A 27991-nucleotide genomic window follows, 5' to 3' on the forward strand; every position below is an offset into this window, starting at 1 on the left:
AGATTAATTCTTCACCTTTATAAATAATTAAATAGAACATTTACATTCAAAGGAAGCGACATTACATTTCATTGTGCAGTTTGTCATGTATTCAGTATTTTTGGAATCTTTTTTTTTTAAATATAAACATATTTTTGCACAGATAATAATTACACAATTTGCATTTGGTTTTCCCTTTCCTCTAAACCTAAATGTCTTCCAGTCAGCATGTGTAGCGTGAAGGATTTATATTGTGAGACAATTATATGAGTGGGAGGACTCTGACACGATGTACGAGCTGCTGCTTCTTTGCAGTGTGATCTGTCACTGCTGAAGTGTCCTTGTGGGCCTTGTAGTTGTGTTATGTGTGTGTGCGCGTATAATTGTAGCCTCTCCACATAATCTGTCCTCGCCGTGCTGTTTTGACACACTCCTGTCATTGTAACAGCAGCATATCTACACAAGAGCGTAGCCATTTGTCATTCTGAAAACGTGCCCTGGAAAAAAGAAAAAAAAAAAAAAAGCAAAGCCCCTGAGCTGAGGATGAACTGACTGCTGTGAGGTTATGTGCATGTGTGCGTGGGTATGCGGTCTCACCGGTTTTAGAGTGGGTGAGTGTGTGCTTGGTTCTCAGCAGAGCTCTGTGCTGCATGCATATGTGCTAGTGTGTTTTGAAGCGCCTTGATCCTGAGATGAACTCTGTTAGCGTCACTTGATAAGCAGCTTCCTCCGTTCAGTCTGAGCTCCAGTGAGCCGAGAACACGTGCTGCTTCACCGACCAGACCAGACCGATCCGCCACCTGGACTGACACACAACGACAAAAAAGAATGCAGCTACTTCAGAAAATGGAAAACTGCCATATAAAAAGAGATCATAAAATATGGCATAAACTCAACAGCCCACAAGCTATTTCCAGCAAGTACAGTTAGACACATACTTGACATTAAACTTTCAGAAACTGACTCTGATGTCATACTTGAGTATTTCATAATGTATCCACATCAAACTAATTAGAGCCCACTTGACATCCAAAAATCAAACTGTGGTGTACAAGGAATGAGAAATCTTGGAGAAAGATACTGTTAAAAACCCATGACTGCTTCTAAGAAACCAAGTCTGGGTTGACATATAATGCAGATTTAGCCTACAATAAAACAAAAGTGATAATACTGTTGTGCATTACTTGTTACAATTATTTGAATTTAGCATTTTAAACCATTACATAAACATCTTTGCTTTTCTTTTCACTTTAAAAGATCCTTTCATGTACATCTCAGACATCTTGTGTTGAGATTGTTGCATCAACTGCTGTTTCCAAGGTCAAGAATTGGCTTTAAATCTCAAACATTCACCATTCATGATGGGTGGGGGGGGGGGGATTAGATTATTTCCTCACCGTCTGTAAAATCTCTGTTGATCCACTCTGCGATTTTTGGGAGAAAACAGCAAAGTTGACCAAGAGGTCGAGGATCAATAATGGTGCCAGTGATGGCTGCTGAGGGTGTGGTGACAGCAGGGCGACCAACGACTGTAGGTGGTCAATGGGAGGAGGATGAGCTAATACTGAGAAAAGGGGGTGGAGGTGGTCCCATGCTTCCTTGGCACGTACCTGGAGACAAAAGTGAAAATAAGTGTAAATTTATGGTCAGGGGACAGATATTTTCTTTGTGAAACACACTGGAATGAAGAAACATCGTTTATAGTATAGTGTCTTTCCAGCAATTACAAATCAATAGACTAGTCATTCACAAATGATGGAGAAACACAACCTCACGTGAAGAGAACAAGATCGTAATGGGAGTTATGGCAGCGACGACAGCCAGTCTCCCGGGGTTATGAGAGGAGGCGGACAAACAGGAGACAGAGAGATGAAACTCAGGCCAGCTGGCCAGACACTCACTGAGAAATCAATACTACATCACCCTTTTCACCCTGCTCCCCTCCCTCATCTGGTTTTCTCTCTCTCTTCACCACTGTCTCACTCTCTCTCTCTCTCTCTGTCTCTCAGATAGAGATCATCCATAATTTATCTTTTAATGTGTTTTTCTTCTTTCTCTGTTTTTGTTGTGTAGCTTTCAGCGACGACTCACCAGCCAAGAGCAAATAATACTCCATCTGCATTATGTTGTTGAGTTATGATATTGCACATGCTATAAACAGACTATCTGGGATTATAGCCTCACTCCTTCCTTCTCCAATCATAATGACAAACCTCAGAACCTCAATAATGCTGTTCTTTACTGTTTAGCTACAGCAGTGTTTCTAATGCAACAGTGGCAACAAAACTTAGTATCAATTTCTAAGTTTCAAATTAGTTTTCCAAGTGAAATAACAAATGAACCAAATAAGAATCTACATTCACACTAGCAGCTCTGTGAGGCTGAGCTAAATGCTAACTACAGCATGATATGTTGGTCACAATTATGTGCTAGGCTAACTATTTATGAGTTGGCTAATTTTGCCGCTTAAAAAAAAAAAAGACATCATGATGGTGTTACATGAAGTTCAGATGAAACAGCATTTCGAGAGTATCTCACTCCTGTATTGTGACATATTTCCGAGTGAAACAGGACAGACAGGCGGGATATAACGTTGGGAGGAATTTGATTTGAACGTTGAGAAGTGGGCGTGTCATAATGAATCTTAGCTCTGCTGCTAAAAGTCGAAACTTGATTGATGGGTGGATGTCATGATATTATTGGTTGAAATGGGTTGGTTCTAGCCTACGTAAGCACATGTCATATTTTGTTTTACAGGAAGAAAACATGATTGGATTTTGATATAAGAATACAAAGGAATTTACTTTTTGGGGGGGCGGTTTGGCATATATTATTAGATAGGTGCACAATATGACTGGGGATGTGATATTAAAGGGTTAAAAAGGCATTTTTCATTTCATGTCGACTTTAAGGGATCATCAAAGACATGAAGATACATCATCTGGACATCTTTACCAAATGTCATTGCAAACCATCCAATAGTTATTGACATATGTCAGTCTGGACCAACGTGGTGGACCTACCGACCACCACACGAACTGCATGGCAAAAAACAAACAAAAAAAAAATACATAAATGAAATGTTCTTTCTTTGAGAAGAGTCTTACCAGCTGTAGAGCCCTGTGGTGCCCCCTGTTAGTGGGGTGGTGGTAGAAAGTCAGCAGCCTCAGCAGGGGGCCACAGTCTTCTGGCCCTGCAGTCACCAGCAGCTGGACTGCCGCCTGCACCCAGTGGCCACACTGAACTAGTAGGAACCAGGCTTCAAACACTTTGTGGTGCCCCCTGCAGGACAGGAAGAGAAGCAGTACTCAACACTACTGGCTGGGCTGCCTGAACACTGAGCTCCAGTGGGCACCATGTGAAATGAAAGGTTTTTCTGTGGTGCAGCAGCAGAAGTGAGCCAGAGAACGTTATTATATAAGCACTTGATGCCTGAACTCTAAGATAAACTCTTAAATTCTAAACTGGCATAAATGATTGTTTTAATTCATTCTTTTTTTCTATTTCAGTTTCTATATATCGGTGGATTATTAACAAAGCAGTACACTAGACCTTCCTGAGTTTATAGGGTTAACAGTGTAATGAGCAGGTTTATCTATAATCTACGATGATTCGGGTGGTTTAACTTAGTTACAAAATAGCACTTAACCCATACCAGCTTCAGCTTCAGTTTTTCCAAGGTATGTGTGTGAATTTGTACAACATGCTCCTTCTCCAGTTCCCACTCCATACTGTCATACAGTAGAACTGATAATTGTCAGCCCAATAATTTACAGCTAAGTTGCTGTCCAACCAGTTGAAAAAACTCGGCCATTAAGGAGAGACGGGGGAAGAATTTTAATACATTTTGACAAATTGACATAACTACTGTTCTCAGAAAATGATTTGGTTTAGAGTGCACCACATAGACCCTCTAATAACAGGCTGTTTACATCATAAGAACTTTATTAATGAGCTGCTACTCGGAGTGGCAGCCAGTGATATTTGTCCCTCCTCCACTGATGGGCTGATCAAACACAGACAAAGCATGTAAACAAATCTGATTCACAATTTGATGTTGAATATCATTACTTGTTTCCAGTTGTGACATCATACTGAGGGGCACATGTGAATAATTCCTGCAAACTGACAGTCATGAGCATCAGTTTTTTTGCTTTCATGGCACTTCTAAAGCAACAAAATTACCATGAGACTTTAAAAATCTTATCCTTAATGCACCCTCTTTAAAATTCCCATTTACATTTAGATTTATAATACATCACACTCTGTGAATACTGCAATATGTGGCCATATTTGAGTGGAACGCCATCCTGCCAGAATCGAGCGAGAGATGGCAGGGGCACTGAAAATGGGACACGGCAAAATGATCATGTAGTGCTGTAAAGTGTAAACAAGCAGGCAAGTTTGCAGACATTTAGACAGAGAGCTGCAACAGAGTGAAACAGAACCACACAGCTGCAACAGCGAGACTATAAATTGAAGTTAGAAGAGGGATAAGGATCTCTCTCAGATTTCCCTAATACCATCATTAGAGCTCCCTTCCTCATCTCCCCTCTTTCCCCTTGGCTCCTAAATACGAACAGCAGCACCCCTCTGCAGGGCCCTGGCAGCTGCATCTTTGCTCGGAGCAACACAACACACTACTTTCCCACCGCTGGCTCGGAACGATGTTTTGGGAATTTTGCACGGAGATTCAAAATGGAGTGGTGGTGGGGATAATGGGGCCTGTTAAAAACCGCAGCTGGGGGGTATCAACTCAGCCATCTCCATCTCTAGGACATCAACTGTTTTATGCTTTTTTATCCGCATCCCCTATCCTCTTTCTCTCTTAATCTGTCCAACCAAGGCAACTCTCTTTTTAGCTTTCCTCTATTTCAATCTAATATGATCTCCTTTATTCTCCCTTGTTCGCTGGTTCTTCTTCTGCATTCCTTTTCTCGCTCATATTGGGCTCTCCTAACACTTGTTTTCTCTACAGCTCTCTCTTTCCCAAGCTAATTGCCTCTAATGAGCGCTTGGAGGAGCACACGCAGTGCACCAGGACCTCTCTGCTGTGATGCAAGGGGAAAATATCTGCCTAACCACCCCCTCAACGGCAGCTAATGGAAATAAGAACACCACACAGGCATTCGGTAGGGTGGTAGAAGCAGACACACATTTACACATTCTCTATGCGAGCCTTTCTCACTAACCTGGTGCTGCCGCTGTCTTCGTCTCCCTCCTCTTCCTCCTCTGTCAGTCTCTGTAATGAGCCACTGAGCCAGTTCAGGTGATGTGCCCAAGACTCCTGAGGCATCTCTGCAAGAACAGATTCAGATTTACAGATATGATGATTACTTGAAGCACAAATTTGCACTTTTCAATCACTTACTATCCACATAATTCAAAGGCAACTATCTATTCAGTGTTTCTCAAGTTGCTAAATTTCCTCAGAGTAAATTTTTCATGTGGAATGACTTTAATACACAACTTTCCAAATATCCGAACAATTTCTCAGAGGAGAACTGGATAAAATACTGCTAGTACTTGCAATTACTTTTTCCTGTTTTCCAGCTATTATATTTGAATGCAAGATTGTTATGTCAAAAATAACTTCCCTACCACAAACCAAACTTTGTACTAAAACCTTGCCTAGCTGACTAACAAACTTTGACAAGTATTTCAAGTAATTGATATCTTGATCCAAGTCCCCCCCTCACCCCCCACATGCGATGTATAAACAATGCAGTGCTAAGTCTTAATTTACAACTTTTCAGCGGGGAACACAAATCATGATAAAACCTCAAATCTTCAACTTTTCACAATATCATTTCCATTCAGTCTCCAGTGAAAAATGGCCCTTCACCACACACACATACACAGTAATAATTAACTCAGAGTTCTGGCTGGGCTCCAGTGTGTCCTTAAATGGCTCCATTCATGTAAATCATTTCTGCCTACAGGCCAGTCTGGGCTCTCACTGATAAGCACAGCTCCACTGTGCCCCTGCACTCACCTACTGTGCATCCCTCCAATAATAAAAGATTCCCATACATAAACACTGGAAATACTTATTCAATATGGATAATATGGATTTTTCTTAATGAGTTAAAAGGGTGTGTTGTGTTTGTGTAAGATGATGAAAGGTTTCAGTCGTCCACAATAAAGACATCTTGTACATAAACAGGTACTCATTAAACTTCTGTATGGATTTCATATGAGTAATGACACTTTGAGATATAAGCTTCACTTCCGTTCTACATCATGTCAAAACAATTATTACAGTTGCTAACTAACTGTTATTGATTAGCGACAGCAAGAAACACAAGAGCCCATTCACTCTGCAGCAGGAAGACTCTGTTTACACACAGTTAAAGAATACCTGGATAGCCCCTTTCTCACAATACAGCGTTTTGTGCATTGTGTCCAATTGAAATATCCAGACACACGTGTTTGTACATACTGACCTGAAGGCTGGGTCAAGAGAGGAACCAGCAAATTCTGAGGTGACTGTGGGAAGAAGGCCTTCAAAGAAACACTCATCTGAAACAACACAAAGCACAATTTTTCCTGAGCTTCATAAATGTAAATCATACATACCTAAAACTCATATATCACTATGCTCTCAAAGCCTGAAAAATGACATTTTGAATGGGAGGCTGTGTAACCGTGATACAGTAGGTGCTAATGTGTAATGTAGCGTGTAATAGGTATAGCGTTTAGAGCGGTGTGACTGCAGCCATTAAAACTAAGTCTACTGTAAATACACTGTAGCACTGCCATCTACTGGTTAAATGAGGTAAAAAGGACTTCAACTATATTCACAAAACTGTGTAGCAGAAAATACATCACTCCTACATAGTGACACATCTGTTCTCTGACCTTTTCACAATACAGTAATGGCATGCGAGTGCCAGCAGCCCTAGAGTCACACAGGAGATGTGGATGTATGATGGAGGTCTCCTATACAACAACAAGCTTATGTACAGAAGACAGCTGAGAGCCTGAGCAGAAGTTGAGATTATTGAAAAGTGCATAGTGACACATCTGTGTAACAGCTTATAGTGGTTTCCACACAGTGCAGGTGATAAAGTTATTACCTGCGAAATGAGGACTTAAGAAATTTGCATTTATTGTTTACAAGACAAAGCTGTGAACTGGTGTGTGTGAGCAGTGAGCCCCCTGCAGGAGACCAAGTGATAATTATGTGGAAGATTTATCAAATTTTAAGTGATTTTGCCTGCAGTGGGGAGAAAACTGTTCATTTCCCTGCTTGAGCATCAAAGCCTGCGGCATAAAAGTAACCATCCTTTCTTTTCCAGGAAAGATGTTGGATGAGAATCATCGGTCAAATCTAAAGTTGTACACTTAAAAAATAAAATATATGACAAGGCTGAAATCACTTTCTATTGTAACACTGCGTACTAAACAGCAATATGTGGCATCAGAACTGCAGCATCCAGATAATAACAGTACAACAAAAATATTGACCAGTTTTTGTGTTTGGTGACAAATTAAGGACCAAGAAGGAGAGTTAGAGTTCTGCTGTTTGTAGTCATATCAGACTTAAATATTTTAGCTTTGCCTAAAACAAGGCTGCCACTTGACAGCACATAATGCAGGCAAAAACAGAGTTTTGGAAAATGGTGACAAGAAAACATTTAATTTTGCCTCTCCACATATTAATCAACTGAGGAGACTCCTTACAATCTAACATTTTTCAAGCTGAAAAGATTTGTCAGTTAATTGATGAATCAACATAAAAATTTACCTGCAAAAAGATAAAACTTCAATACTTGTTCAAGCTTTTCAAAAGAGTCCAAACAATAAATCAGCCTGACTGATATATTGGCCGATATTAGCTCATTGCCAATATTTCAGTATCACTGTATATGTCAGCCAATAAAATTGAACTACAGAAATGCCAAAGATATATCTCAGCACAGTGTCACCATTCTTTAATTTGTCCACTAGAGAGTAGTGACAAGTTTACTATTCAACTGTAAAAAGTCCTGCCCAATGCATCTCTTGATCACAGTTGTTGAAAAAACAAATCTAAGGGAATTGTATCAAAAATGTTTTATTAAGTGTATTGGGCTGTGTAAAAAAAAAAAAACGACTGACATGCAATTATCAGATTTATCAGCTGAGGCAGATCAGTATCGGCCTCAAAAATCCTGTATCGGTCAGGCTATACTTCAAATGTGAAGATTTGCTGCTCTTTGTTTTACATGGTAGTAAACTGTATATCTTTGGGTTTTGGACTGTTGGTGAGACCAAACAAGAAATCTAAATATCTCAACTTGGGCTTTGGAAAATTATAACGAGCATTATAATAAGCATTACTCACTATTTTCAGATATGAAGCTAATGGACCAAACCATTCATTGATTATTAAAAAGAATAATGATTAATTGATCATGAAAACCACTGTTAGTTGCAGCCCAACAAGAGACAAATATTCATGTCAGACTTTCATATGAGGTGTACCTGAGGCTGCAACAGTGTCAGTTCCCTGAGGAAACGGCTGGTAAAGGTTTGGATGAGAGACCGAACACACTCATTTCCTTCTAGTTGCTTAAGGATGGATCTGTCAAACACACACACACAAAGCCAATATTATGGTGTACCCTATAGCAACACATAGACATTAATCCACACAGAAACACAAAATTCATCAGGCAAATACATTTTACCATTGACGATAACAAAAAAACATACACATGAGCATCACATCATCCTGAACCTGACTCTTCATAACTCACCTGAAGATGTCGTTTACAACCAAGAATATCGAGCAGTGCTGAGCACAGGCTTTAGGCTGAAACACACAAAAACATAAATCTTATACTAATTTAGTATGATTATAGATAAAAATTCTGCAGATACTAAAATCTAACAGTAACAATCCACTCACACACACACAAAAACAGAAAACACTGATGGTAACAATGTGATTTGCAAAAGTTGACCACCGGGTGTCACTGTTGCATCATCTACAAACATCCCTTCTATCGCACCTCAGTTTGTCCCTGTTCTCACTCTCTCCCCATTAACCACTCAGTTAACCACTCTGTCAGTGCTTCCTTCACACACCCACACATACTCTCTCATCTCCGCCTAATGTACGCTCATCATGTGTTTTAGATTTAACACGTTCTAAAACGCCCCAGCGCAAACACTTAACAGCTGTACTGTTCATGTCTGTCTCCCCCTTCCCTTCGTGTTTATACATCTTCTAAGTCCCTAATTATTTGCCCTCTCACCCCCCACTCTTATATAGGGACAATACACTTCACTATAGGAGGAGCACATGTAGAATAGATTACAGGCTTCAATCATGCAGTGTAACACAGTAGTAGGAAGAATAAAAGAATCAAACATCAGCCAGCTTTTCTATATATTTGATTTACTCACAGTATTAAAAAGCTGCTATTTGTGTCAGTAGTTAAAGATAAAGTTAACTGTATCTTACAATATCAGTTTGCTCCACCTCTGACTGTAATGCTTTGTTGTACAAAGGGACACTAAAGGCCATTTTCCCTCCAAATCAGGGGTATCAGTCAGTAAGAACAAACAGCCCCACCCAGTGTTTATATGGTGTCATTACAATGTTCCAACATTCCTCAAATAAACACTTTCATCCTCAGTTTTGACATATTTATTTCTTTTCTTGTTCTCTCAGACAAAAATAAAAGGCAATCAAACAAAACAGGCTTTATATGTCTGCGTGTGACAGTTTGTGTGGGCATCAATGATATGTTGGCATATGTTTGTATCTGTCAGTGTGCATCTGTGTATGTGGGTTGCATGCCAGCGTGTATGCATGTGTGCGAATTGTCATGGTTCCCCCTAGTGAAAACAGATGGGCTTTTTTAGCGTCCTCCTCCATACCTTACCACTAACACTTCAAGGAGGGTCAATTACAGCACGCAACAAACATCCTGTTTTTGGCAGTCAGGCCTAGGAAGTGAGTGTTTACTGTTATTGGGCCTACGTCTCCCTGGATCACATGGGGGTGAGACAAGCCAAAACGAGGAATGCAAGCCTAATTTCATGTTTCCCATTTTGATTGCAATTTAAACAAGTGATTGAAAGGAAGGCAAAGAGAGAGACAAGCCAGTCGGCTTAGACGCCACTTGCACGCGTGTATGACTTGCATTCACAGACACACGCATGAAACGCACATCAGACATCCAAACAACCTGAAGGCTGAAGTGAAACCTAAACGTTTGCCTCCCACCCTCTTAACGACAGACACACTACACCAGATGTAATATCATAAACAAAGCACGGCGACTAAAGGCATGTGTGTGAGAGGGTTTGCATGCGCACGTGTGCATGTGAACCACCAAGGTGATAAAAACAGAGGTCAATCAGAGATGGATGAGAGCATAAACAAATAGATACATGACAAGACAAAGACATAAACAGTCGAGGATTGACTCTCTGTCTCTCTTGCACAGACACACTCACGCACACACAAACACAAATTTTACTCAGCTGTTTACACAACTCCTCTTTCCAACACACATACCTGATTAGTATCTCCTGCAAGATGAAATCAAGTGCAATCAACAGGCAGGTTAGTCATTCATGTACATGTACATCAGTGTGTTCCAATCTATCTTAATTGTTACACACAGTCCCTGAACTCAAAAAGTGTGCATTGCTAGTCTGTTATGTACACAGCTCAAGTGGACCATCACTCTGGGAAAACAGGGCTGACACAACTGACAAACTTTACCTAATTTAACGTGAGGCAAGATGACAGGTAAATTCTGGTTTCCCACTCGAGTTTCTCTAAAATCTATAGCTACCAAAGGCAAAGCAATCAGTAACATGGGCGAATAGGATGCCATTTATAATTACAGCTGGCCACAGACGTTTGGTACAAATAATTTTTAAAAAAAACATGTCTAGGTAGATTACTCACAGTTCCCCTCCACTTACACAATGCCGTTTGTAGAAATAGGTCTAGATTGTGGTACATAGTTGCATCTAATTTCATTGTTCAGGAGTTGTCTTAAACTGTCTGGTTTCATTGACACGTTTTGTTATTTTATTGTTATCCTTTCTTCTCATAGCGGCTGCAGTAATTTGTCAAACATGTTCCAAGTCATTATGGAATAAAAAGCAGCCCCTGGTAGCCAAGACAAAAACACTGAGAAGTGCTGGTATTTTTCTGATTGCAATATAGTAACGAGGAAATTGTCTTCATTAAATAACCACAACAACTGATAAATCAAAAATCATTTCTAACTTTTTGAATTGGGCATGATCTTAAGTTAAATGAAGTGCGGAGTGGCCAAGGACGCAAGTGACAGAGAGTTCAGTACTTACCCAGCACAATAAAGGCTGTGTAGCACGAGCCAAATAACGTGAGATGCCGTTTCGAGCTAGCCAAATGATGTGAGATGCATGCAGAGCAAAGCCAAATGTGTGAGTTAGCCAGGCAAAAACAGTCAATAAAGATCCATCAAAAAAAACGATGGAAAGTTTCCAAGAACTATGCATATGAAAACAGTACAACTCCATACCTCATAATAAAATGAGAGCATATAATATTCAAACTGTTCGGTTTCACAGTTTACAAACAGTTCAAAGTGGGAAACACATACGGGGTGTGCAGTGATTTCTGATGTGAAACGCTATAATTCAGGGCAGATGAGTCAAACTATGTACATAACAAACCCATTTAACAGCAGCAATATGTCACCAATTTATCAACAGACTTTAATGCTGCCAATTCACATAGCAGTTAAAATTGCAAAAAATGCCACAGTTCAGTGGCACAACATTGTACACATTCTTTTAAACTTTTCACTGGAAAGCATTTTGTGCTTCTTTCTTGAAAAGTGCTTCAAAACAGAATTTTATTACTTAAACTAATTTTATACAGCTTAGATGCACACACACACACACACACACACACAAAGTAAGCTCTCCACAAACAGTTTACTTTGGCCTTTTGACTTTGCTTCCATAAACTATTCGCTTCCCATAATACTTCTTCATGGAGGCCAATGAGGTAAAATACTGTACATGAGATTTAAACCATTGGTTCCACTATATTCCTTCCTCAACATCACTTCTTAAAAGCTGGTTTGAAATAAAATCAGACAATTTATCTAAAAATTACACTCTAAAATAGTTATATGCTAAGGGGAAGGCCGCTTCAAAGTTCAGCTGTTGGACAAAGCACTGTCCAACTGATTTTTGGTGCATTTGATGGTGTCTATTCCAGAAATGCATTAGCGTGTCTTTTTTGCATGCATTAGTTTTCTTTTTTTTTTTCACTGAGTCCTGATACAAACATTACCCACCAGCAGTGACTGTGCCAGCTGTTGCTCCAACCTCTGCAGTGTTGACCCTGTGTTGGCAAGACAAGACTCCAGCAGACTGAGCACTGATTCTTCCAGACTGGACAGGCTGTGATACCACAGAGAAACTACAGCCTGCTCCTCCAATGACAAGCCATGGCTGAAAAATTACAGCACTAATTATCATACATCACTATATATTATACTGTATATCACTGGAAATACTCCATTCACAAGCTAGATTATATGTTTGGACACAGCTTTGTAGAAAATGAAAACATCCTGTATGTTACAGACTAACAGGAACTCAGCTCCTGAGTCCCTCTGTGTTCCTTTGTTTTACCTGGAATAGGCGGAGCTCAGAGCATCCAGGAAGCCTTCGCTAAGAGCTGCCCTTGCACAAGTCAATGGCCGCTGAAGCAATGCACCAATGAGAGGAGCAGCCTCAGCACACGTAACCAGGGGGACACAAGCCTCAGATGTAGCCAGAATACTGTCACATGAACACCTGCACAAAGTCATACACCTACTGTTGAACATAGACAAAATCTTTATTGTCAAGAGCATCTTATCAACTGTCTGCAAAGATAGGAATCCGTACTTAGACTTAGATGCATGCTAAATATAATATTCCTTGGGAATACTTTTTTTATTCTGAAGCTAGTTTCTACTTTGCTTTACCTCTGATTTAAATCACCCAGCGAACTGCAGCTCTTTCCAATGTTGTCTTGCACCAGTGCCACCGTCTGCATTGCAAAGTAGAACAAAATTAGCATATACAGTATGTCTACATAAGCAGGTAAAAATTTTGCAAAAAACGATGAAGACCAAATACCTTTCTGAGGACGTTGAGATGGTACTGTGTTGGTGGTACACCCATATGCTTCACTAATGTCTGCGCTGCAGTATCATCTTCTTCTGTTGCAAGCTGACACAACACTTTCTGTGGGAGGGCAGCAACACAATGTGCAGCAGATTATTGGCCCTTAACATGTATAACAGTGGACAAGACTTTAGTGCAATATGCTCAAACCCTGAGATCCTTAACATCAAAGCTAATTAGTTACTGGAATATAGGATGACTCTGTTGGCGTCACATCATTTGAAACACATGAGTGGAGAAAAGGCATTCCAGTAAGTGAGAATGTATGGACAGCATATGAGCAACTTCAGAAATGAACATTCTTTGTTGCAGAGGGCCTTGGTGTTTTACGAGCATTTTTCAGAAGGGGCCTCATCATACACTGATAAAACTAGACTAATAAACTCAGCTGATTCTCTTCTGAGAAAAAAGCTGGTGCATAATGAAGGAACAAAGAAAGAGAACACTAGATTTATAAGTCACAACATTACAAAAGTGGTTCTTAGATGTCAACGATTTCTTGGCAGTTTCTACGAAAAGAGTTATTAAGGGGGGGTTTTTCTTTACAAATATAATAGATTACATTCAATGTCAACATTCTTAAACATAAAAAGATACCACACAGCATTCAGTGGTCTAATGATTAATAAACTCAATGTTTGGCAAGAATTTTCCTCACTGGTATTCACTCAGACGTGTGATGAAAACCAAAAGCCCTATAACTTTAAATTAGGGATTGATTTAAACCTTAGAAACAGTCCTCTCTGTTCAACCACAATAAGTTCATACACTAGTACAAGTTGGAAAGTGTGATCCAACAGAAACAGCCAAGGCCTCACATCTTCAGCACACATCTGTTTTTACAACTTCAATGAACCAAAAACACAGTAACATCAACACTAAGTCTTCTCTTAGTGGTGTGGATGTTTCTGAAGATAAAAGCGGATGAACAAGAAATGAAGGGAGAAAGAGATTGAGAGAGTCACAGAATATATAGAGGAAAAAAACAAAACAAAAAGTGAAGGAGAAAAACCAAAATCCCAGGCAGAGGAGCAATGCAGTGCTGTTGGTGGAGCTGTGTGGTTTCTCTGGCCAGGCCCTACAGCACGCTAAGATGCTTACCCTCCACATAGTCTCACAAAACAACCCCAATCACTACCATCTGAGCGCCCTCAAACCCTGCACATTGGGTACATACAAAACCAATCACACTTATCCTACCCTTGGTAAGGAGGCACATTGGGGATGGGGGAGAAGAGAAGGAAGGAAGCCTGGTTAGAAGGAATGGCAGAAAGAGACTGGAACGCTCAGCAATGGCTACGTTTTGGAATGGGGGAAAAAGGGTGTGGTCACCAGAGGAACAGGATGAAGGGCAAATGGATAGATGGATGGCAAATACTTTGGGTCAAAAGTCATATTTCTCTCGCAGAAAACAGCAACCGAGCTGGCTTTGGGGGCTTGGACAAGCTGCTGCCATAGAAATTATCCCTCCATAAATCTAAAATTAAAACGGAGGATGTAGAAAAATCCACAAGGCAAAGAGTTGGGTTGGTTTTGATGGGTGCCTGTTAACAATTACTAAGCCATGATTGAATTCTCCCAAACCAATGAAAGACTCAAGTATAGCCTCAGATGGTCAAAACAGCAGAGACAAAAAGATGGAAGATGAAATGAGGGAAAAGTTGTGCAGCAAAGTCAGGATGATAATGCTAAATAAATCATAAAGTCATAAGCATTTGTGCTTGAACCTGTTGCACTGAAATAAAGACATTAAATTCATATAAAGTTCTTCTCCTAAATGAAAAGCCCAATGTGTAACTTTTTGACCACATGAATTTGAGGTAGTTTGACATACATAATTAAAAAAGTTGAGAGCAGTTTGTTTCTCAAATTATCAAGATTGAAAATATAGCTGTTACTACAAATTTCATAAATAACATTGGTGTAAACAACCCTTTAATAGAATCAGAAAACACCCATACTTTTGATTCAGTTTTTGCATAGTGTTGTTGTGCATATTAAAATATCTTTGAATCAATTTAAATGTAGCAGCAGTTGCCAACCCTGTGTTTTATCAATGTTTGTTTACATTGGCTCATGATTTGTGCTTTAAAATGAAAAAATGAAGCAAAAATCCTACACTTGACTGAAAAGTATGTATGTATGGTTAGTCAAAATGGCATCATGTACTATTACTTTATTCCTAAATGTACAGTAAAACTGCAATTAGTGCAATTAAATCAAAAGGAAGAAGTATAAAAGATCATTTTGCCAGTAAGATCCACTGAAAGAGGGATGACACCTGAGAGGAAACAGAAAGATAAACATGTCTTTGACAGAAACTTTCACCTCCAAATAAAAACACAAAGTGTAGCAACCAATGTGAGCAAAGAGTCAGAAATAATGTTTTGAAACTGGAAAGCAACCACAGTGGCTCCAAGGCCTACCTGTGGTTCACCCTGTTTGAGTCACTAAAGATTCACATCAAAGATAAAGCTATCAAACCATCCATCCTCCGGCCCTCTAATATTACACTCTCGTGCTTTACTTATCTGTCATCTCCTCAAAGATCATGCTATGTTACTGCTACACTGTGTGGTCCCTCTGCTAGTACAGGATGTAGAGAAACAGACCGTTTGAGCTAATGACTATCTGACATAGCCTGCAGCTATGTGGCTGTACCCAGCATTCATCAAACCCAGTGAGAACACTCAGATGTGGAGAGGAGAAGCAGACAGGGAGGAGTAAAGCCAAGACATGAGGGAGAAAAGGCAAAACACTCTGCACACCATCATAATTTCAGGAGAAAAATACATGTGGCCACCAACAATATATACAGTAGCAAGAGAAACAAACATATGTGAGCACATACAAAAATTCACACAAACACAGTATTTAGGTGCCACTTAGCACCAGAACCTCAGTCTATTATGGAGGCAGCAAGAAAACAATGTTGGGGAGCAAAATCAGACAGGGCTAACAGAAAACAGGCTGCATTCTGCATTCCAGGACAGACAGTCCAACACAACACAGACACAAGGAGAGACACAGAGACAGACCATCTCTGGCCTAAAACCATACATCTGCCCCGCACCCCCAGACAAGCTGAGCTGTGGTAAATAGGTTTTTTTATGCTTCCCGCCATTCCCGTCATTTGTGGGAAGTGGGAGCTTCTTTGGAGGAGAAGGGAGAAGAGGAGAGGGAGAATGAGGAGGCGTTGTTGAGTTAGTTGTGAGTTTATGTACTTGTGCTCTTTGGACACTTTCATCTAGCGCCCTACAATATAAAATGCATGCATGCAATTTTAGTATGAGTGGACCCTGTGAACTCTTTAACTCTATAAAAGTAGTCAAAGCTGTATTTAAAGCACTGAGCTACAATTAAGTACTTTTATACTATGTTGAAAATACAGTTTGAACCTACGCAGTTTTAAATATTAATCAGTGCAATTGTTGTTTAAGTAAGAGTCTCGGAAAAGACTTTTAAGGAGTTTGATCTCGGTTATTTTACAATAGGCAGGGCTCTCTATCACCTTGATCTTAACTGTTGTGATGCCCAATTCTAACCAAACCAAAGAAACTCTTCCCTCCTACCTTGATCCTCACCTTAGAAATGAGGTTAAAATGGCTTTAAATGCAGAGATAAAGCACATGATAGAAATTAAACCTTGTTCTTAATTAAAAAAAACAAAACAAATACCAATGTATATGTAAAAAACATGTGGATACAAATGAATACTCCATCCTCTTTTCTCTACACACTTGCGTATACCCATACAAAAACACATAGACATAGACACAAACATCACCATGCACACATGCACTCCGCTTCCCCTCACGTGGGTCAAAGACCATCTGGCAAATTCAAGGTTTACTTTCAAGGCACTGTTTTAATTAGCAAGATGTTTTATTAGATGAGAAATTAATCAAAAGAATACAAACACACAGTTAATCTGGCAAAAATGTGAAGGTTCCACATTGTTTATCATAAGCCATCTGTGTGAACCCTCTCAAGTTGAAAATTGCAGAATATTTTCTTCTCTCTGTTCTCTTTCCCTCCTTTGTATGCGCGCCTTAAAAACACAGTAAAGTCACACAGTAAATAGGACCGACTAACCGTAATATAAAGGCCGATCCTTCTCTGGTGACAAGAGGCAGTGAAACAGTCAATTTTAATTTGCTTTGAAAATATGTTTTACAGTTTGGGGCACTAAAGTCTTAGGCCAACAGAGACCCGATCTTTCTCATTCATCATCTGTGTCCCACTGGAGAGGAGACACAGAGCGCTGGCGAGAGAACTCCTATAAAAAGTAAATTAGACAGAAAATCTCTTCAGCAGCCCAAAGGCAGTCAAAGAGACATTCTTTTAAGAGTATTTGTTATAGGAGTGATAGTCAATCTCCACATCAAGACTGTCTAGAACAAATTAGCACACAAACAACAAACAGATTAGGCCTAGAAATTACGAGAAAAGGCATATGTTGGACGAGTTGGAAGAGAAGATAATAACCAAAGATTGCTGTGAATGGGTGGACTCACAGCTTGATTTCTCAATTAAAACTCAAAATGCATTTCTGAATTTCTCTTCACCTTTTCAAGCTTCCTGTGGTTACAATTTTGTGCGTGTTTAATATCTGTGAACCCCCACTGAAGTGGAGTCTAAAATATATTATTGATAAGAAACTGCAACAAGACACATTTGTACGTGAAATCATAATTGACTGTGTTTCTATATCAGCTTAGCCAGATTTAGGGATTATTTTGCCACCTTTAGAGATGGCTGCCTCATGTGATGAGACTGTCATAAATACTTAGAAAACACATCCCAAGATCCATGTTGTAAACAAACAAGCACATGTCTAACTTTGAACAAAATATGGTCCCTAATCTTACGTTACATTAATTCTCAAAAAAACTTTGTTGCAACTGCTGCTGCCTAATTCCAACCAAACCACAGAAACTCTTTCCTCCTACCATGATGACCTTAAATTACAATTTAGGGAGAAATTATAAAACTTACTAGAAATACCGCCCTGCGGTTATATGCCTCCGCCAACCAGTCAAGTTGCAGTTTACATCCATGTCTGTCCAAATATAATATTTGTAGTGAAGACTTGGAAGGAATTTAATAAAAGATATTAAGTCAAGACAGAGCTTCAGATATGGATGTTGCTGCAAAGAAGCTACAAATTCTATAATGTGGATGCTTCACACACATCTTCAACCCGGCAGCACAGAAGATCTATACAATCACCACAGTTTCAAGGTGGGCACCCTAGATTAGTGTCACCGATTCAGTATCCGACCAAATGTGAAATATGGTCACAATCTCCCCTTCTGTTCCTGAGTTATGGTGTTGAACAAAGGCCAGAAAGTGTTTTTGCAGAACATTATGATGCCACAGTGAAATTGACCTTTGACCTTTGGGATATAAAAGATCATCACTTCAAAATTTTATCCTATTAGACATTTGTGTGAAACTTTGTCATAATTAACATACAAACTCTTGAGTTTTGGCCAAAAACTGTGACTGTGAGGTCACAGGGACCTTGACCTTTGACCTTTGACCACCAAATTTTAATCAGTTCATCCTTGGGTCCAAGTGGATATTTGTGCCTGATGTAATGAAATTCCCTCCAGGTGTTCCTGAAATATCACGTTCATGAGAATGGGACGGACGGACAGATAGACAACCCAAGAACATAATGCCTACGGCTATGGCTATCACAGGCGCGGAGGCGTAAAAATGGTTGTACATGCAGAGTTAAAGTGATTCATAAAGGGACTGAAGGAATAAAACTGAAAAGCTGGGATCCTGCAAAAAGTTTAAAGTCCTCCTCAATTTAAAAATATGTTTTTCTTGTTGTTCCCTCGGTTGGATGCGTTGAGCGTCACTGTGTAGAATAATGTATGTACAGAGTTTGACGCTAGAAGACTGTTTTCACATTCATCTGCTACAAGTGGAAAGTTTCTCTGTGCTCATGGATAATCTGAGTTACAGGCCTATCCTTCAAGCATGATTTGTGACATCACAACTAGCTTGGAGTCAATCGAGGATAAGAAACAACTTACAAAAGCGTGATGTGGAAACCTGAGGCCTCCAGTCTACAAAACACTGAGAATGGACATTTCAGTGAAATAGGAGGCAACATGTATCCAGCAGTTAAACCTTTAAATAAAAAATATGTTCATAAATTGTGGACTTTTCAGTGAAGGAGAAAGAGTAGATATCATTTTTAAGGATTTCTGACAAACTAACTGAACATTTTTTGTGGAAAAAACATGCCAGACACATTTATAATTCCAAGCAGAGGATTTTTATATGTCCTAAAAAAAAATGCCTGGAGGGGATCTTTCACCAAGTCTTTGTTTGCCTATTTATCACTGTACTTTAAGTTCTGTATTAACAGAAAAAAAGGGATAGAGGCGGCCAGTCCATACCCGTATCCATTGGTTGGCCTTTCTTTCCACAGCATTTCTTGGATGCTCTGAGTACAGTCCCCACAGACACTGGAATAGCAGCCTTCTGCTCGTATCTGGAGACAAATCAACACCACACTAGTCATGATGCACCACAATCTCCATCATGAGAGTTGAAGCAGCACTGAGCTTTGACTGTGGTAGATTTCTGGTTTTATGTCACGCGCCTTCTTGAAGGATAAAACACACATTATAAGTATCATTAACTCTCGTCTGAAAACCTGACCTCAATTCAACTACTGGAATCTCGATCTAAATACTGATCCCCAACACTTGTGGGGTGAAAGGATACACTCACCATCAGCAGTGACATAAGGGTTCCAGCACAGCCGGCCTAGAAACTGTCCTAGGAAAGGCAGCCGCTTCATAGTCTCTGTTGTGGAGCTCTTCGGGACAGAACAGACATACAGAGACAGGAGAAAAATGAATGTAATACATGTTTTTTCACTTTCAACACTCTTACACATCTGAGCCTGCTAACTAACTTGGAGTTTTAACTTAAGTGGGTTAGCAATATGTTTTTATCATCTGGAATATAAACACTCAAACATGACAGAAGCAGAGCCAACAGAAAAAAATTAAATCTCTTTCATCATTTCACTGTATTACAGATGTTTACACCTCCTCACCTGTTTCATTTTCTTATTTATCCTTTCAACATGGCAACCACATCATGCCACAACACCAGACACTGTAAGACGCAAACCATCACAAGTCTACGTAATGACTGAGGGAAGTGAGCGTATTAACAGGCACATCCACAGGTGTGCAGTACATTGTTCTTGCATCGCTTTGTTTTCCATGTTTCCGTCATGTCATAGTTCTCACCATGACGGTAATAGTGAGAGATACATAGAACAGAACAGGGCTCTGGTCAAAGGTGCTATGAGAGTTTAAGTATGTGTGCGTCTGTGCTTGTTTATCCGACTCACAACAACAGAGCATGTGATTTATTTCACCTCACAGCCAATTAAAACAGCCAGAAGGTTTGAAGCCAGAAAGACACTGCATTTAAGAATTTGAAAAAACCTTTAATCTCGACTTCCTTACATTTTAGTTTTGAAGAAATATACAATTTTCCCAAATGACCTTCACTTGTAAAGTTTTGGAATTAGGCTAAAGGTTTGGAGAGGATCCAATAATCTGTCAGGACAGCCTGAAATTAATGTGACAGAACAGAATGGAAAACATCAAAAATCCCATTATCTAAGACAAGAATCAAACAGAAGGTGAGTTTTAAAACTGTTTTTGCAGTGCACCAGAACCAGAGCCATTTATTATATTATTTATAGTATAATGCAACAAAAAAAGCATGTTCGTTACAAAAGCCCTTGGCATTATTTGTGCTAACACAAGCTGGAAATAGAGACAAACATCTTGTGTCTGAATTAAACAGCTTAACAATTAGCCTTAACTGTACTGTACATTGTTTTTGTTTCCCCGTTATTGCTTTTATAGGTTTAATACATCAACACAGACCACGTCATGTTTTACAATATGATGAATGCAGAAAACAGATCAAAGAGGTAACGTATTACTTAAATTTACAAGCATATGTCTGCACACATGTGAACGAATCATATTTCTGTGCTGCACATTATGACTTATTATTGATCCCATATTAAGACCATATCATATGCTTCCCTAAGCTCCAAGCTAATTAAGTTCTACAGCACAGCTTTGTTTCAGGATAAGCCCACACAGAGAAATCTGACATATGCCAGTGGTAAATTGAAGCAGTGTGCTTTTGCTTAGACTGGGGTTTTTTTGGTGTTGTTCTATAAAATGTTGCAAAATGGTGAAAAATGTCTTCCAAAGCCCAAGGTGACATCCTCAAATGTCTTCTTTTACAACAGTCCATTACCCAAAGATATTTAGTTTGCTATCATAGAAGACTAAATAAACCTAAGACTAAATAAGACAAAAATAAATAAACCTAAAAATATTTATCTTTGAAAAGCTGGAATCAAATGTGGACATTTTTTCTTAAAAAATGATGGAAAATGATTAATCCATTATCTAAATTAATGTTGATTAATTTTTTTGGTCGATTGACCAACTGTTGCAGCTATATTTGAGATATCGTCCACTGGTTTCCTGGTGGGCTTAGTAGAAGTAAATCGCAACAATCAATTGATCAGTTGCCAACTATTTTGATAATCGATTAATCATTTTGAGTAATTTTTTTAAGAAGAAAATATCCAAATTCTCTGATTCCAGCTTCTTATATGTGAATATTTTCTGCTTTCTTTACTCCTCTATGACAGTAAACGGATTATCTTTGGGTTGTGGACAAAACAAGACATCTGAGGATGTCATCTTGGGCTTTGGGGAAATCCACATTTTTCACCATTTTCTGACATTTTATGGACCGAACATCTAATTGATTAATCTATCTATTAATTTCTGTTTTATGGGTAAAAAAGATTTTTAAGAGAAAAGTTAGCACTTTTTAAATATACCTTCATGGAGTTTTAATGGAGCCAACATCTAACAGCAGGGGTATTTATAAGGTAGGAGAGGAGGGGAAACGGGTTAGAAAAAAGAAAAGAGGGGAAGATAGGAAAGAATTTTGTTGCTATGTCAATATTATGCATCAATACTCGCTTCATATTCATTTCATCAGAAAAAAAAGCATAGAGTAAACATAGAGGAGCCTCAAAGTAGCATTGGATAAAAATAAGACATTAAGGTAGCTTCAGGCCTATATGTTCAAAAGGAAGCATCAGACAGACACGAGGACTAACTTGACTCTTTCAAGTGGATGAGATCACCATTAATGGGAAGCAGAATGGTAATAGGCCAAGTAGGGTTTCTCTAAAAGGCCCCACTATGCCCCCCACAACACCACAAACGCTGTCTGGAACACAGCCCTCACACTCAGCCTTCCTATCAATCGTACAACACATGGTAAATGTTGTGTGTGAGTATACATGTGCATTTGTGTGTGCCGGTGATGCAGCTAAAAAGGAATGTTCATTTACAATAAGGACTTTACAATGCTTTGTGGCTGGAGACTGTAGAAATGCCTGTAAGAATGAGCCATCACAACAGAAAGTAATTATCACTGACTACTAGGGCCAAATCACCATCAAAGCCTTGTCAACATAGTCCCTAATTACAAAATGGGCTTTGAGTCTGTGTATCTTGTCTTGATTAAGGACAGACATCTCAGACAGAAGTGAGTGATTACTATATGTACCGGCCAGGGAGGCAAATGGGACCAGTTTAAAGACATCCTTGGGCTGTCTGAAAATGAAGAGAACAGTGAGGAAACGGTTGTCCCTGACATCACTGAGACACAATCAGCCCTGATAATAAATAGCAAAAGTTACTATGGTGAAGCACATAAATATACACTACAGTGTGTTGTAGAGTTCCCCACACCCTCCATCTATCTTACATTAGTGCTGCAGGATTTTCCTATCAGTTCCTCTGAGGAGTGGTGTAATATTACTTTAGTAGTGTAGCAACTGTGTTAAAAAAAATTAGGGGGATTTCTAACAATATAACATTAGAGGTGTCAACTGTCAGCAAGTGAACACAATACCCCCGGTGAAGATCAATACTGGGATAGAAAACTTCCACACATTTCCTAGAAATCAACATAAGCTTTGAATAGTTTTCATCTTTGGTTAAAAGCCACAAGAAAGTTGTTAAGTCATCAAAGGATGCAGAATGCTGCCAAGAAGCAGGCTATCCTCAGCTGGTCTTTTATGAGCACGCTGCCAGTAAAAAAGGATTTCAATCCAATTAAGCTATACCATTCTTTTCTCTCTCTTTGTATCCACTCCATCCTCCTACACACGCTGACACCTCTGCATGACGTACACCTGAAACCATGCTAACAGAGAGGGAGACACACAATCAGTCAATGCTGGATCTATAAAATTATATGGCAAAATACTAAAGTAGAGAAAAAACAGAAAGAAAAAAAGACAGACACTGGGACTGATTCTAACCATCACCAGTGTTATGGTGAGAGAAAAAGAGTATATAATGTGAAAAATGAGAAAAAAAAAGTGTTACAAAAAGTAGCGAGACAGAGTGCTAAGGAGCAAAGAGCTGGAAGGAGGAGGCATGGCCGTGGTAACACTGAAATCTCACAGTCCTGCACCCCTCCTGTCCTCTGCCCCCTTCCCAAATTTGCTGGACCTGATATGGGGATACATTAGGTTAGTGCTGGAGGTCCCAATGCGGCTATTACCTGACTAACTCAACACTGCAGCTCTGCCAGCCAGACATACACAGCCTCTGCAGAGCACAGAGCAGCCTCTGTTAGCAGGACCCTACCAGCGCTGGACTTGCTGTTCATGCTGAGGCTTGGACCGAGAGCGAGCGAGTGTGTGCTTGTTTGTGTGTGTGTGTGTGTGTGTGTGTGTGTATGTGTGTGTGCAAGAAGTGCTGGTGTTGGAATTAACTTAGTGCTTCATTAATCCGACGGCTGTTTGGCTGGCCGGCCTAATTGATTAATTAACTGTTCTAATTTATTTCACTGGGTGAAGTGTGTGGAGGCTGTAAAATATGCCTCTCAGTAGATACGGACCGTTTTATTAGACTTAACAGGCATCTGGGAAAAACATATTGTGTAGAAGCAGGGTTATCCAAATCTGTCAGGAATATAAATGTCAGAGCTTCACATGCATCGTAATAAAGTGAACAAAAGAATAGCTGTGAAGATACGAGTTCAGCTTTTCACTCTATCTGCTCACCATGTTGTGGATGTGTGTCTGGAGTTGCTGGAGGAAATCCCCCAGTCTGCTCAAGTGCTGGCAGGTGTCTTTCCGAGTGTCTGGGCTGTCAGCCTGGCCCCAAGCCACCGCTTTCTCCAGCCAGAGCTGCATCTCCTGGACATCCAGCGAGGGCTCTGCCATTTGTTGGAGCGGGATCAGTGGCTGAGACATCGGTCTGCTTGTCCAGGGTCCAGTCCAGGTGAATTTATTTAAGGGCTAAGAAAGATCCCAGTTGAGACAGAAAACAATACCATTGTCAGAAATATCTTATGATGACCGTCATAAATGTTATAAAGAATTAGTTCACTTTTATGAAATAAAACATTAACTTTAACGGAAAAAACAACAGATGCTATTCCACGCAGAAAATGAGATGTATTCAATGAGTGTGGCTATTTGTTAAGTCTGGCATCTACTAACTGCATTAATCACAAGACTAGTGATGTCAGGATTTGGGTGGCTTACCACCACTGCTAAACGATTTCCTGGGGAAAACCCTGAAATAAATTTATAAATAATAGGCCATTTGATAAAAAACACAAAATCTCCAACTGTTTTGAAAATGACTGGCATTTATGACAATGACCTCAACATTACATCAATTGTAAGCATACTGGTGATGTTTCAGTCAGTCAACAAATTCTTACCCACAATAAACACGACTGAATCTGCATTTTCTACAAAAATTGTATTGATAAAACCAAAAAACTTTTATTACACTGTTACATTCAAGTTTCATGTAAATAATAATTAAAACTCAAAATAAAAAAGAAAGGGAATATACAAAAATGTGCAGCTTATGAAACATTTCTGTACAGCAAATTCCTTTAACATAACTGACATAAAATACACCAACAGTAATATCCAGCTACTGCCATTAACAGTCAGGCTCTACTTTATGTGTGGCCCACACCATCCCCCAACTTCTATGAGAGCAGAAGTGAATAATATAATAAGTGGAAAATAAATTGAGGCAAGAGCGTTAATCTGGTTATGTTAAGCCCCTATTACCACAGTCTAATGATCAGACTTTCAAGCTCCAGGCGATCAACCCTTCTCACTCTCTCTCTCTCTCTCTCTCTCTCTCTCTCACACACACACACACACACTCATTCATGAACGCCTACTGAGAAATAAACAGTACATTCTTCACTTTTTATGATGATGGGGAGAAAAAAACGTAGGGGGTGAGGATGTGTTTTGTGTCTGTATATAGCCTGAGAATAGTGTGTGTGTGTGAGTGTGAGTGTGTTTGTTGTTTTTTTTTTTTTTGCCATAATAACAGGTCTGTGTGGGACACCACAGGGTTGTGTTTTATGATCACCTCGTTACACACGATTTGTTTAATGTCTTGCCATCATCTCTGCTGGAAAGCCCTATGGCTCGCTCATGTGAATATATAAATACTCATTTTCGGGGAGGAAAAAAAAAAGTCCAACCAAATTAGGAACAAACGCCTCTTGTTGACTTGTGTTTGGGGGCTGAGTTTTTAGTAAAGCAGAGGTGGAAAAGAACGGATGCTGGATACTCAAGCAGCAGTTCCACTTGCAGTTTCTATCATGCACAGGCAGTTTTGTGTGCACACAAGAGTACATATACCGTACTTACGCAAAGTTGTAAAACTGCACATATGTCGGACTGGTAAAAAAAATATGTACATGCACACAAACGCACTCAGCTGTCGGTCTGGTGTTGGCTGAACAAATTCTGGAGCAGGAACAAGATGTGACTGGTCAAATATTATCTTTGAAGATTTGTTAAACTAAACTTGTGGACTTTGGGTTAGGGTGAGTTTGCTGTTCCAATTATGGGATTGTTGACATTATTTCAGTATAATCAAATCAGTTAAACATCACTTTCTACAAATTTACTTCTGTATACTGCAGTATGTTATATTTAAGAACACCTGGATCAAATTGCAAGACTAATGTAAGGGCTGTCTAAATGATTACCTTGTGTAACTTATTAAAGCTCGTAGAATGATGTATTTTTTCATCAGTCTACCCCGACGCAACATTTATCACATATCCACGTGCAAACCCTGATCAACAGAATTAGCTTGCAAATTAAATGAAAAACATTAATAAGTGAGTGGAGAAACCTAATCAATAAAGAAGCTTCCATGAAGGTTACAAGGGGTCATTACATTGTTTAAGGAGTATGAAAATAATGTGAATCACATGCTATCGCCTTCACAGTCACAAGATCTTGACGCAACTGAACACCTATGGGAGATACTGGACTGATAAATTAGACAGCAATCTCCACCATCATCAAAACATCAAATAAGGGCATGTAATTTGGAAGGATGGTGTCCATCCCTCCAGTAGATCTCCAGAGACTTGTAGATAGATAGATCTAAGGAGCAATGATGCTGTTCTGGAGGCTTGTGGTGGCCAAACACCATAAAAATTGTTATTTTCATGGTTGATTTATCTGTTAATCAGATTTTTTAATTAAGTGGCGTATAAAATGTCAGACAATTGTTAAAAATGTTCAGCACAATTCCTCAGAGCCCAATGTGACATCTCCATATTGCGTATTTGCCCAGCCAACAGTCTAGAAGCCAAAGATACTCCAGGACAGATGCAAAACCTCATTAGAGAAGCTGGAAGCAGAGAATGGTTTTTGCATTCATCCTTGAAAAATGACTTTAAAAAATGATTTTTAAAAGAGTTATGACTTAATTATCTGTTGATTAACCAATCCCTTAATTGACTAGTCGTTTCATCTCAACTTATCACAGCTTCCCAGAGCCCAAGGTGGCATCTCCTAATTGCTTAAAGCAGAGAAAAACAGCAAACCTTCACATCTAAAAAGCCCAAGCAAGAGAATGTTTGACATTTTGCTTGATATAGCACTCAACTGATTAGCTGATTCGCCACAAAACTTGAAGGGGGATATTATCCTCCTTTGAAAAGACTACACAGTGTAGGATATACAAACCACTATTGATGCTCTAAAGCAGGAAGAGCCTGACAGGACCTTCCTGTCTGATGACACATGAAATAAACATGCTTTGGTAAATCCTGGTCATAATCCCTTTCAAGACACAGATAGGCTGCGTATGTGAACATGTAAATACACACAAACAAACACCTTTGGAGCCAGCAAAGTAAAAAAAAAAAAAAAAAACCTGTAAAAAACCCGTAAAAGAAGAAAAAAAGAGAATATTTTTAAGTTAACAGTTACCTGACAGTAAAACGTGCAACAGCTACTCCACACCACAGGATGCCAGTATTTCCTCTACTCTAGTGAAGTTGCACATGTTGAAAAATGATGTCGGTTCAACATAAAGATACAAAAGAACCGCTAAAATACATTTACTGTACCTTAATGACTCAATAAATACATCAAAAGTGAACTGCTTCTTTGCCAGGAGCGACTGTTATTTCAGCTAATTAGCTTGTTCGCAAGTCGATCACTTCACAGACATATAACTGTTATCTACAGCAGTTTAAAATGTGGACTTACATGTAAATAAAACGTACAGACACCAAACTGAAATCCCCACAGAGCAGGTGTCAGCTGTATTCATTTATCATCTGTGTCTTCAGACAAAAAGACAAGAGCTTCGTCCCGCGATGATGTAAACAAACTGAACTTCCCTCTTTTCTCGGAGGTCCGTGTACGGAA

At 39.4% G+C, this 27991-nt stretch overlaps 1 protein-coding gene across 2 annotated transcripts; it reads right to left on the reverse strand.

Annotated features, from left to right (window-relative positions):
- Window positions 1-3: 3 nt before the first annotated feature.
- Window positions 4-27991, reverse strand: fancc (FA complementation group C). Of its 2 annotated transcripts, XM_067612636.1 has the most exons (16): window positions 27830-27991; window positions 24335-24571; window positions 19921-20008; window positions 19584-19678; window positions 13117-13224; window positions 12963-13027; window positions 12625-12789; window positions 12285-12441; window positions 8724-8779; window positions 8449-8548; window positions 6426-6501; window positions 5172-5277; window positions 3087-3261; window positions 1377-1589; window positions 577-779; window positions 4-476 (listed from the first exon to the last, which is right to left on the reverse strand). In XM_067612636.1, exons 2-15 carry the CDS (start codon window positions 24524-24526, stop codon window positions 582-584), a joined length of 1794 nt encoding a protein of 597 aa, XP_067468737.1. In that variant the 5' UTR covers window positions 24527-24571; window positions 27830-27991; the 3' UTR covers window positions 4-476; window positions 577-581. The 2 variants fall into 2 exon arrangements, with proteins under 2 accessions (XP_067468737.1, XP_067468728.1); XM_067612627.1 differs by having other exon boundaries at window positions 4-779; window positions 27830-27990.

This window comes from Thunnus thynnus, chromosome 2, assembly GCF_963924715.1.
Source record: "Thunnus thynnus chromosome 2, fThuThy2.1, whole genome shotgun sequence".
In the NCBI taxonomy this organism is placed as follows: Eukaryota; Metazoa; Chordata; class Actinopteri; order Scombriformes; family Scombridae; genus Thunnus; species Thunnus thynnus.

Bases quoted from the DNA above. Each gene is read 5' to 3' on its own strand.
- fancc (XM_067612636.1), bottom strand. From the start codon at position 24,526: ATGTCTCAGCCACTGATCCCGCTCCAACAAATGGCAGAGCCCTCGCTG. The intron at 8,549-8,723 runs GTGAGTTATGAA...TGTGTTTGACAG, and splicing joins GTTGTAAACGACATCTTCAG to ATCCATCCTTAAGCAACTAG. The intron at 6,502-8,448 runs GTACACCTCATA...GTGTTGTTTCAG, and splicing joins TGACACTGTTGCAGCCTCAG to ATGAGTGTTTCTTTGAAGGC.